Source organism: Leucoraja erinacea, chromosome 19 (assembly GCF_028641065.1).
Source record: "Leucoraja erinacea ecotype New England chromosome 19, Leri_hhj_1, whole genome shotgun sequence".
Classification (NCBI taxonomy): domain Eukaryota; kingdom Metazoa; phylum Chordata; class Chondrichthyes; order Rajiformes; family Rajidae; genus Leucoraja; species Leucoraja erinaceus.
In genome coordinates, this window is record NC_073395.1 from 33,200,879 (window position 1) to 33,213,324 (window position 12,446).

General features: G+C 42.4%; 1 protein-coding gene across 4 annotated transcripts in view; it reads left to right on the top strand.

Moving 5' to 3' along the window:
• The window catches only part of tbc1d30 (TBC1 domain family, member 30), a 69,036-nt gene extending 60,022 nt beyond the window's left edge, over positions 1-9,014 (top strand). For 2 of the 4 annotated variants that reach the window (XM_055650785.1, XM_055650787.1), the window contains one exon: positions 6,591-8,821. In XM_055650785.1, coding sequence (XP_055506760.1) covers positions 6,591-7,354 — 764 coding nt within the window. In that variant the 3' untranslated portion in view covers positions 7,355-8,821. Of the gene's footprint in view, positions 1-6,590 lie in introns of all 4 variants that reach the window. The other 2 variants (XM_055650784.1, XM_055650786.1) reach the window with 2 other exon arrangements.
• Positions 9,015-12,446: the final 3,432 nt, after the last annotated feature.

Genomic DNA, 12,446 nt, shown 5'->3' on the forward strand with positions numbered 1-12,446 from the left:
CCTTACTCAAGGGGAGATAAATAAAAAAATGAAAACGGGTTCCCTTAATTGTTACTGTTAACTCTGATATTACACCCATAGTACAAGTGATCCAATATCAATACAAGGGCTCACATAATGCAAATGATTTAGATGGCATAAATTTGTTAGGGTTCCCTAAAACAATACGTAGACAGCCCAACTTGAGGAGGGACCCTACTGGGCTTGGTATTGGGAAACAAGCCTGGTCAGGTCACTGATGATTCAGTGGAAGAACATTTGGGGATAGTGATCACAGTGTTGTAAGTTTTAAGATTATTTTGAATGTGAACAAGTCTGGACCTTGGGAGAAGGTACTAAATAGGAGTGAAACAGATTACAATGTTAATAGTCAGAAGCTAGGGAGAGTAAATTGGGAGCAGCTGTTGTTGCATAAGTCCACATCAGACGTGGGAGTCATTTAAATGCCAGTTGATCTAAGTTCCAGATCGGCATGATGCTGCAAGTTGGTGCGATATGGATAGTGAAGTAAGCTAACTTTGGTTGACCCAAGAGGTTGTAAACTTGGTCACAAAGAATAATGAAGTGTATGTAGGATTTAAGATTAAATCGGCCAGAGCCTTTGAGGAATATAAAACAAGTAAAAAATAACTCGTGGCCAATGGGAAGGTCCAAAAGAAGCCATGGAATGTCTTTGGTGAATCAGATTAAAGAAAATCCCAAAGTTTATTATGTATACGTTAAAAACAAAGAGGGTAACCAGGGAGAAAATAGGATCATAGGAATAAAGATGGAATATGTGCTTGGAGTTGAAGGATGTAGGTGATGTACTAAACAAATGTGAGTGATCCAATGGGACGCTCCGTGACAGCTGCCCTGCCAGCAGTGTGTTCGTCATTTCTACTTTTTTAGTGTGTCCAAATGTGTGTTTTAATGTCTCTTGGTGCATCTTGTGTGGGGGGGGTAGTGAGGGGGGGTAAGAGGGGAACTCCTTTCGGTCGCCTCCTCCACGTCGCCTCCCTCGCAGCCTAACACCATGGATTGGTGCGGCCTTTCCCGGAGTCGGGCCCAGAGTTTCAGGAGCGGGCGCAGCGTGGACTTTTCATCATGGAGCTGGTGAGCTGGGGTCGCCAGAAGGGAATGCTCTGATCGCTGGTCCGCAGACTGTTACAGCCTGAAGCCGCGGTCTGCGGAGCTTCTAGCCGCGGGCACGGTGCCCGGCGTCTGGGACCCCTCGCTAGGGACCCCAGGGAAGAGCTCTGACCACCAGCCTGCGGCCTATAACATCCTGAAGCCGCGGTCTGCGGTAGGTAAGCGCCGATTCGGGGCTTACCATCCTGACGAGAGGGCCTGTACATCTGGCCGCCCGCAGTGGCGACTGTGGAGGTTTATGGTCCCGACCACGGGAGAACAATGGAGGAGGACTAACTGAACTTTGTGCCTTCCACCACAGTGAAGAATGCTGTGGTGGATGTTTGTGGTATGGTGTGTTCTTTTTTGATTGTACCGCTGCTGGCAAAATAAATTTCGCTGCACTTTGTTGTATATGTGATGAATAAATTGATTGATTGATTGATTGCTTTGCAGCTTCACCAAGGAGAAGGACATGGAGGACAATGAGATCAGTGTTGAGTTTACTAATCTGCAAAGGCAGTTTGAGATCAAAATGGAGGTTGTGTTGGCATACATGAAGATAAATTAAGATGGATAAATCCCAGGCCCATCTATCCCAGGTTATTAGAAGGGGCAAGAGAGGAGATTTCACAGGCCTTGACAAAGCTCTTTGCAACATGTCTGACCGCAGGCAAGGTCCCAGAGGACGGTAGTGCAGCCAAAGTAGACTGCAGAGTAGCCAATGTTTTTATTTTGTTTAAAAAGGGAAATAGATATAATCTAGTGAATTAAAGGCCAGTGTTCCTCACATCAGTAATACAGAAACTATGGGAGAAGATTCTTCTAGCTACGATTTACTCCCATTTAGAAGGGAATGGGCTAATTCAGGCCAGTCAGCATGGCTTTGTACATAGCAGCTCGTGTCTTACTAACTTGGTCACGTGTTTTGAGGAGGTGACAAAGAATGACCGATGAGAGAAGGGCAGTGGGTTTCTGTTTACATGGAGTTTAGTAAGGCTTTTGATAAAGTGGACTGATCCAGAAGATCGGGATGCATGGGATTAATGGTGACTTGCTCAAATGGATTGAGAACTGGCTTACTGATAGAAGATAGGGGGTTGTGGGGTAGGCTGTTTTTTCAGACTGGATGTTTGTGACCAGTGGAGTTCCACAGAGATCTGTGCTGGGACCTGTGTCATTTGTGATTCTTATAAATGATTTGGACATCTGTAAAAAGGTCAGTTAGTGTATTTGCTGGTGACATCAAGGTTGTTGTATGAAAAGGCTATCAAGTGTATGAAAGGCTATCAAAGAATACAGCAGCATAGAAATGGCAGGAGTAATACGAGCAAGTGTGAGTTGGTGCATTTTGTGAGGTCAAATATAAGGGGAAAGTATATTTAATGGCAAAAGCCTTAACACCGTTGATGTACAGAGGGATCTTGGAACCCAGATAGAATGGTAAAGAAGGTTCATGATATGTTCACCTTCATTGTCCGTTAATTAAGTGGAGTAGTCAGGAGATCATGATGCAGCTCCATAAGACTTTGGTTACACATTTGGAGTTTTGCATGCAGTTCTGGTCAACACATCATAGGAAGGATGTAGTGGCATTGGAAAGGGGGTAGAGGAGGTTTATGAAAATACTGCCGGGATTAGATGGTATTACGTACCGGGAGAGATTGGACAGCCTTGGGTTCCTTTCTGTGGAATCCCAGACATTGATGGGAGAACTGATAGATGTATATAAACTCATGAGATGTATAGATAGGATAGACTGTAGAACCTTTTTTTCCCCCCAGGGTGTAAGTGTCAAAGACTAGAGAGCATCGCTTTAAGGTGAGAGGAGCAAAGTTTAAAGGAGATGTACAGGGCAAATCTTTTATGCAGAAGGTGGTGAGAACTCAGAATGCGTTGACGGGGTGGTGGTGGAGGCAGATATGATAGTGGTGTTTAAAATACTTTTAGATAGGCACATGGTTATTCAGCATACAGAGGGGCATGGACAATGTACAGGCACATGAGATTAGTTTAATTTATTTGACACAAATGTTGTGGGTCAAAGGAACTGTTCCTGTGCTGTCCAGTTCTATGATCTATCCCAGGTGATAGAACTCACAGACTATTCCAGAAAGTAGCAAATTATCTCTTAACAAATTATATTTCTTTGATTATATTCATGAAAATGATGGTGCTCTTTGCCCCCCCCCTCCCCATACACACTCGCATACGTAATGTATTTGTGTAAAAAAATTAATGTATATTGAATTGATTGATAGAATTTATTGCCACACAACACACACAGGGTCGGTGGAATTTTGGGTTGTCAGCAGCGGTACAATAATAAAGAACCCACAACCACAATAATAATATAACACAAACATCCACCACAGCATTCATCACTGTGGTGGAAGGCACAGAACTTGGCCAGACCTCCTCCATTTTCCCCCGTGGTCGGGACCTCCACCCTCCCGCAGCCGTTGCTGCGGGCGTCCAGATGGTAAGGGACAAAGTCAAAGGCAAGGTAAGTCCAGGATCGGCTCTTCCCCACCGGAGACCGCGGCTTCAGGCTGGTGTAGGCCGCAGGCCGGCGGTCGAAGATTAAAGGTTCCCGCCGCGCCGCAGCCAGAAGCACCGCAGACCGCAGGGCCGGTGGTCGAAGCTCCCCTCCAGGGGTGATGGCGAGTCCATGCCGGACCCGCGGTAGAAGTTGGCCGCGGGCTGGCAGTGATGGCTTCTTCTTCCCCCGGGTCCCCCACGAGGGATCCCGGGCTGTAGACGCCGTGCCAGCTGGAGCTGTGCAGACCGCGGCTTCAGGCTGCCGGCTGCCCCGGGCCAGCGAAACGGAGCGCTCCCCTCCAGCGAGGGGGCTCACCCGCTCCACGCCGAGAGTCCACGCTGCGCCCGCCGCTGAAGCCCCGGGCGCGTCTCCGGGAAAGGCCGCGCCGATCCTTGCTGTTAGGCCACGGGGGAGGCGACCTGGAAAAAGTCGCCTCTCCTTGGAGGAGGCGGCCAAAATGGTTTCCCCCACACCACCCCCCACACAAAACACACCGAGAAACATCAAAAACATACTTTAAAACATACTAAAAAAATTTAAAAAGTTGAAAAATCTAACGCGCTGCTGACTGGCTGCTGCCACTGCAGCGCCACCTACTACCTACCTACCTACCTACCTACCTACCTACCTACGTCTTGTGTAAAAAAAAAAATAGCCACTCTTATAATTCAGTTGCTTCTAGTATGCAATCATCATTTAACTGCATCTTCTGTACAGAAGAATATTGACTTGCAAGTATTTATTTGCAACCTTCCTGTTCCCATGGGATATTAGATCTTTAGCCCCCTCACCAATCCAGGGCTGGTCAGAAGAGATGGGACTTTAGACGTTAAAGATACAGCATGGAAACAGCCCTACGCCCATCAAGTCCATGTCGACCAGCCATCACCCCATACACTAACACTATCATACACACTAGAGCCAATTTTACAATGTTACCAAATCCAATTAACTTACAAACCTGTACGTCTTCGGTGCGTGGGAGGAAACTAGAGCACATTGAGAAAACCCACGTGGTCACAGGGAGAACGTACAAACTCCGCATAGACAGCACCAGTAGTCAGGTTCAACCCTGGGTCTCTGGCGCTGTAAGGCGGCAACTCTATCGTTGTGCCACTGTGCTGCCCTATTGATCAAAACTATAAGTACGTCACCTTTATTGGAATTTTAATTTATGTAAACTTCAACAGAAAAGAACATTCTGCGTCTGTGCAATACAAAACAAATCGTAGCCTTTTGATTGCTTAACAACGACATTATTCCATTTCCACAAAGAAGAATTTAAATGGCCAATCCATTTTGTTTTAATACCCGACAGGATTAAGGATGGTGTTTCTGTTAATTTGCTGTTATGTAATGGTCAAAAGGCTGAAAAGGGGCATTTATTGCAAAGCACAGTGCATCAAGTCTAATCCTGATTACTGGAATGCACAGTAGTTCCTGGATCTACAATGCTCAAATCAAGTCGTATATAACCAGACTAATGTTATCATATTTTCTCTTCATAGCGCAATATACTTCGGGGTTAAATGTCCTAACAGATTGGATTAATATAATGTTGTTTTACAGTGGTTTACGTAACTATATTTCACTTGTAACTTCTTATTTTTAATTCAATCTTGATTGATTTGTTCATGAGCAGCTTACAAAGACTTGGATTTTAGTTGGACCACAATATTTAATTGCTAGTTTGTTTACATGTTGGTTTATAACTCAAATAAAGTGATAAACATAAATAGAAAATGCTGAAAATACTCAGCAGGTCATGCTGCATCTGTGGGGGGGAAACAGAGTTATGTTTCATTTCAGAAACCATTTCTCCGAGATGCAGCCTGACCTGCTGAGTATTTCCAGCATTTTGTATCTTTGTTTTTGAGTTCCATCACCTGCACTTTTATATTTTCAAGTAAAGCGATTTTCTGTTTGATATTCTGTGTTGATGGTTGTTAATGTTACAAAATGCATCTTATATTTTTAATTTTCTAGTCTGATGATAGTATTAAGGGCCTGTCCCACTTGGGCGACTTAATACGCGAGTTCTGGGGAGTTTGCCCTCGACGCATACTCGCAGCGTGATCGACACGGGGTCGTAGGAGGTCTTCATAACTCTCCTTCATACTCGAGAGTGGTCTCCGCTTACTCGAGGCCTCAGCTAGGTTGCGGCGTTTTTCTCAATATGTTAAAAAAATGCCCGTGAGTGAAAAAAGGTCGCCATGGAAAAAATCGATCCTTTTTTTACTTGTAGGTTTAGTCGTAGTAGGTCGGTATATTAGTCGTAGGTAAGCGAGGGTAGTCGAAGGTAGTCGTAGATAGTCTTCATCATAGTCGAAGGAGATCGAAGGAGGTCGTCTTCACTCTCCACCATTCGGTGTCCAATTTTCCCAAAGTTAGTCGTAGCTAGTCATAGCTAGTCGAAGCTGGTCTTCAACATAGTCGAAGGAGGTGGAAGGAGGTCTTCTACATAGTCGGAGGAGGTCTTCAACATGTCATTTTTGAAGACCTCCTTCGACAATGTCAAACTCTTCTAAACTCGCTACACTGCATATATATTCCGTAGGCTAGACTTGCACAGTAGCTCTTTCACCTCTGCCTCAAACTCAAAACCGCTTCATAAAAATGTGAATGTTCTCTACTATACTTGTGACCTCTGAAGTGTGGCTGCCAAGTTGTGCTGGATTACAGGCAACAATGTGTAGTGGACCCGTGCCCACCAGGATATAAGTTAAAAGTTAGAAGTGCTCAGCCTTTGTGACAACATGCACTCAAAGTTCACCAAAATCGTACAAAACAGGTCATTTATTGTCATTTTTTAAATCGGAGTTTTCAGTATGAACGTTGTGTCCCAGCACTGATTTATTTTGAACACTTTGAAAGAGGATGTGAATTTCCCTGTTGTTTATTAACCAGTTTAATTTTTTTTTAATTGTGTGTTCTTTAGGTGAAGGAACTGCCACCACCATTCTGCCTTCACAAACCAATGACACTCCAATGATGAATCACCTGCTCCTGGGCAAGAAACTGCAAGTCACCAACCGGATCACAAGGAATGCTGTCCTTCACGTGGCCGGATCAAGGGCCCCACACGACGACACAAAGTCTAAGCTGAACTCGCCGTGGCGAACACACATTCGTGTCCACCGCAAGAACCTGGCAAGGAGCAGGAACCAGCTGAGCTACAGCGACACCATCGGGCTGATGGAAGAACAAGGGCAAGTCACTAAAGGAAGAAATACAAAAGCAGTGGAAGAGTCTTCCCTTAGCTCTAGCGAGTGTGCAGAAGCCGGCACTGAAATTGTTGAGGACCGCGTACAAGCACAAGGAGATGGGGAGACCTCCATGCCAGTTTACAAGGACGCCAATGACAACGTGACTGAGATTCAGCACCAGCTAAAACTGTTGGATTTAACCCAAACCGACACAGCTACAGCGGAGCCTCCCAGCCCGTCACCAAGCCTACGGCGTTCCTCTGATTCTTCGGATTCTGATAAAGGAATTCCAGATCTCGGCCACAGGATTAGCGCTGTGAAATCTCAGACATTTAGCCCATTTCCAAGCATTAAACCTCCCAGAAAATCAGCAGCAGCGAGAAATTTGGGTTTATACGGCCCAACTGAGAACACTCCGACCGTCCATTTTCCCCACATGAGGAAAGGTGCACACAGTTCTGGAAGCAGCAAAGTAAACATGACTAGGAAGGAGTGAGGCAGCCACAGACTTTTGGTGATGACCACTTTGATATAATTTATTCTTAAATTAAGATGTTTAAAAACACTTTATATCATGTGCAATGTTACAAAACCTACAGTATGGAAACAACACTTTAAAAATTAACCATGGTCAAATTTGAAGGTATTGTTGGATTAAAAGCATTTATTGAAATTACAGACCAATATTAGAAGCACTGTCATCTAAAATTAATGGATGATTTATGGCAAACCAAAAATTAATGGTGGTAATTCTTAAACCTGTCACTATTATTGTCCTATCTATAACTATTGTATGAAGTGACAATAAACACTACTGTTTACAATTTTAACAGCAGATTCTTTTTCACTACTCACTTAAGGGAAAGATTAAAATCTCACAATAATAATGGTTTCTTACCTGTTACCAAACTTACCCAATTGCAGTTGCATGGGAAATTATGATTCAGACAGAAAATGTGGGACTATTTTAAGAACCCTGTACAGCCTGTACACATTTGGATATTTATGCTATCTCCAGAGGCATTAAGTTGACTATATGTTGTTCCTGGCCATGTTCCATCTCTCTCGCTGACCTTTGCAACTCAGAAATCAAAATGGACTTAATTTTCTATTGAAACCCACATCCATGTAGGTCATATAGGTCTGAAGAAGGGTCTCGACCTGAAATGTCACCTATTCCTTTTCTCCTGAGATGCTGTCTGACCCACTGAGTTACCCCAGCGTTTTGTGTCTGTCTGCCATGTCTTGTTACTTGTGGAGTTGACAGTTCTTGTCGGCGACCCCCTGACCAGTCACACATCCCATTTCTACCTGTTCTGAGTCAAATTTGGGAGTTTATATTCTACCCCGGGTGAAGACTAAAACTTGGCTGAAACTTCAATGCCCTACTCTGCTGTGTAAATCTCCAACGTTGGATGTGCTGGTGTTTTTTTAGAGGTTGAACTGTTAAAACAAATTTCAGCCTGCAATACCACTGGATGACTGCAAACAGCCCTGTAGCGATCTTTTAGGGAGTTAACTCTGGGATCCCAACAATACTTGTGTTTTGATTGACGTCACATTTTTAAAAAATGATCCGGTTGTCATCATCTTGCCGTTTATGGGATTATGCAAATTACCTGCTACATTCCCTACAACATATCAAACGTTTCATTTCTTTTTACCCTTCAACATCCTCTTGTCCATAACTCTGCTGATTTTGCACTGAATTGCAGTCTTTTCACACCTGTGTTTCTCAACATAGATAGCCTCCCAGTTGCGTAGGAAGGAACTGCAGATGCTAGTTTACACCGGAGAGTCTGCACAAGGGTCTCGACCCGAAACGTCACCCATTCCTTCTACCCAGAGATGCTGCCAGTCCTGTTGAGTTACTCCAGCATTTTGTCTCTCGCCTCCCAGTTAAACAGGTGTTTGTTTTTAATGTCCATGTTTAAAAATCACTTCATTGTCTCAGTCCTCATTATCTCAGTTGTCTCCAGCCTCTTGAGTCATTCACTTGGCCTTGTCAACGTTCCTGATTTTGACTATTCTAAGTTAAGATTCCAAGGCCCTTTGTTTTGGAGTTCTTTCCCTAAACTTCTCTCCTGTTCCTCACCATCTTCTGTTCTTTAAAAGTTCATTCAATCCTTCCTCTTACGCCAAAAATATGGTCATCATTTTTTAAATATATTTAAATCCGTGTCAAAATGTGTTTACTGTATCACCTGTGAATCACCACTCCTAATGATCTAACTTGAGTACAAATTTTGGATATATTCACTTAACATCCAGGCATCAGGCTGCTGTGTGAAAGTTTATTGAAGTATTCAAAGAGAAATTTGTCCAATTGCACGTGCTAATTGTGCAACTTCGCAGTGATTGTGCATTGTATTCCAACTCTCAAATTCGATTCCATTGACTTTAATATTGCAGCAACTTTACAGTGATGAACAATAATAATTTATTGATAACTGAGCTTTATAGGGCAAGCAAGTTTCAGGTTAAATCTCTTCTTTCCGGAATTGAATGACCCGGTGGTAGGTCCACTGCTGAATTGGTACAACATTGGTGAGAAAGAAGGACTAAGAGACTCTCAAGGCAGCGAAGCCTATTTAATCACTGTTCCATTTATTTTATTGCAATGCACTGCAACATTTACAGATTTTGGCAAAAGAAAGCTGATTATTTTTTATTATTTGAATACATTTTATTTCAAGTACATGCAACATTTTCTGCCCGGCTACAGTTTTGATATGTGGGACATTTCAGGTGAAAGAGAAAGTGTTGTGTGCTTATTTCCTGATCTAACAACTTAATAATGACATTCTACATGTTGGTTGAAAGTGTTAAGCCAGCCCACATAGTGCATAAAGTATTCCAGCCAGTATCACCCTGTCAACCATATCAGATGGCCATGAAGCAACAATTATGCATGTTTAGCCAACCGCAATGAACTAGAGCAATCTGAATAACAGAATGAGCTGGATCTTACTAACATCTCTGGAGAAAAAGAACAGGTGACATTTCGGGTCGAGACTCTTCTTCACATCTTGTTCTTTGCACAATTCTGGGATTCTCTTCCAAAATGTCTCAGTTCCTCTATTTTTAAGAAACATCTTAAAATCTATCTAATTTACTAGGCTTTTGATCTTTTTGTCCTAATAATGCTGTATGCGATTTTGGGCCATTTAACAAGGTTCTGGTGTTGAGCAATTTCATAGAGCACTCTATTCCAATGTTGTTTGGCCTGCATGATATCAATGCACCCATTGATGCAGAGAACACAGTAAATCTATAAAACAACTGATTTGTGTATTCACTGAGTTTTCAATGAGATCAAAATTGATTACCATTGTAGAAGTCATATTTATCCCCCAAAATATTGCTTGATATTTTTTCTTTTGTATTCAGGGAATTTTTGTTTCCCTGAGTTGCATTGACAGGAAAATGAGGTTAAACCTGTTCCGTGAGGCCTACCCCTCATTTGCATTGTTCACAATTCCTGACACAGCCAGACGTGCGTGAGGACAGACATGGCCAGTGTAGATGTGGAAATAAATTGCTGGACTGCTCACTTTATTTTCATCTATCTGCATCAGGAAGGTCACATTTCATGAGAGTTCAAAGATATTGGCAATAGGGCTTGTGTACGAGTCTGCCTCAGATCAGTCCAAGGAAGGTAAGGACAATAAGAGTGCCACATTTAGCAAAGACATTCATTCATGTGACCTACAATTTATTCTTTAAATCTAAGACAACCAAGCTGCTTCAATAACTCTCAAGCCACCCTAATGACCCAGCCCACTATGTATCGGGTGTTCTCTAATGCCCACCAGTTTGGTACGAACGGAGAGACAGAAAAATTACAGATCTATAAATCTAAGGTGGCTCTTAGTTTTATTTTAGAAAACTAGAATTATTTAAGGTGCAGGACAGTATATTGATTTTTAAACTGCATGTTAATAATTTATTGGCTGTGAAGTCAAGCATGAGAATTTTCACTGCTATTCATTTCCTTTCCCAACAGTTACTTATGGAAGGAGAAGGTTCATTTCTTCCCGATTCAAAAGAGAATGCAATTATGTAGTTATATAAGCTAGCTATTTGTATGCTCATTATTAATATATATGATTTTCAATCTATCTTATTGTGACAGCATAAATGTAACCTCTCCACTGCTATGAAAGCTCTAATTATGTAACAGTAACTTGGAAAATGATCCGTTAATGACCCATTAAATATTAAATAATTCTGGAAACTGGTACAAATAGCGATATTCAAGCAAAAGAGAAACACTCAAAGGTCCCGACACAAAAGGTCACCAAACTATTTTCTCCACAGATGCTGCCTGCCTTCCTGCGTACTCCAGCATCCAGTAGCGGACTGGGTCTAAAAATATTGGTTGCCAGGAGACAAAGGGGGCCCACTTCACCAGGGGCCCACGATATAGGGGTCCCACTTCATCAGGGGCCCACTTGCCATCGGGCAAGCTGACACCCTAGCTAGTCTGCCACTGCCAGCACCTTCTGTTTTGCTCAAGATTCCAGCATCTGCAGTTCCTTGTGCCTACACTCCAGTCATTCTTTAATAAGAAATTAATAATGAAGAGCAGTCATGGTTTACCTAAATGCTAAAACAAGGTAGAGAAGCACAAAAACAGATATGGAAATAACACACTTAACAGGGTTTAAATTCTGTTTAGATGCTACTTCTGTGGTGATTTCACAGATTTTCAATTTCCGTTAGCAGCTGTGGAGAATGTTTGAGATCAGTTTACAACTAGTTTTAAATTTCCAAATTTGTGTAGTCTTCCAACTTTACTTGCTTGAGAATAAATTGCAAGCAACAATCCTTCAGCAAATAAACTGTAAATAAAAAGTTTATTAATCACACTGAAATAAAGTGAATTTATTTGCAATGTTTTAGGAATTAACTTGTGTTTAACAAATCAAAGAAATGGTTGTTCTGTAACTCTAAGCTTAGCAGCTATATTAATTGAAAATAACTATACTGCTGACCTAAAGAAAGAGAATGGTGGACATTCACAGTAATAGCCCTGTCCCACGGTGCGAGTTCATTGCAAAAGCTCTCCCGAGTTTAAAAAAAAAATCAAACACGTGGTAGGCACGTAGAATGAATGTAGTGGGTACGTCGGAGCTCCGGGACGTCTCTTAGCGCTAACGGCAGGTACTCGGGAAGACTCGGGAAGACTCGTGAAGATTTTTTAACATGATGAAAAATGTCCATGAGAGCCCCGAGTACCGACGAGTGGCCATTACCGTAAATCTCCGAGTTCGAATCGGGGCAAACTCGGGAGAACTCTTGGAATGAAATCGTACCGAGGGACACGGGTTTAAGTGTTTGAAAGAGATAAACATACCACTGTTTTAGGCTTACCCTCAAATCATAGACCAACAATGAGTTGCGACATTTCAACAAAATTGTTATTTGGTGGATTGCCGTAACCTCTCTAATTACTTTGAATAAAAAGAGAACAAATCATGACAATTTTACAGTATAAGGTTTTGAGTCATTAGTTGATAGTGATCAGGTTCCATTGGTGAGCAGGATTCTTTCTAGATTAAATGGACAAGTTAAATGAAAATAAT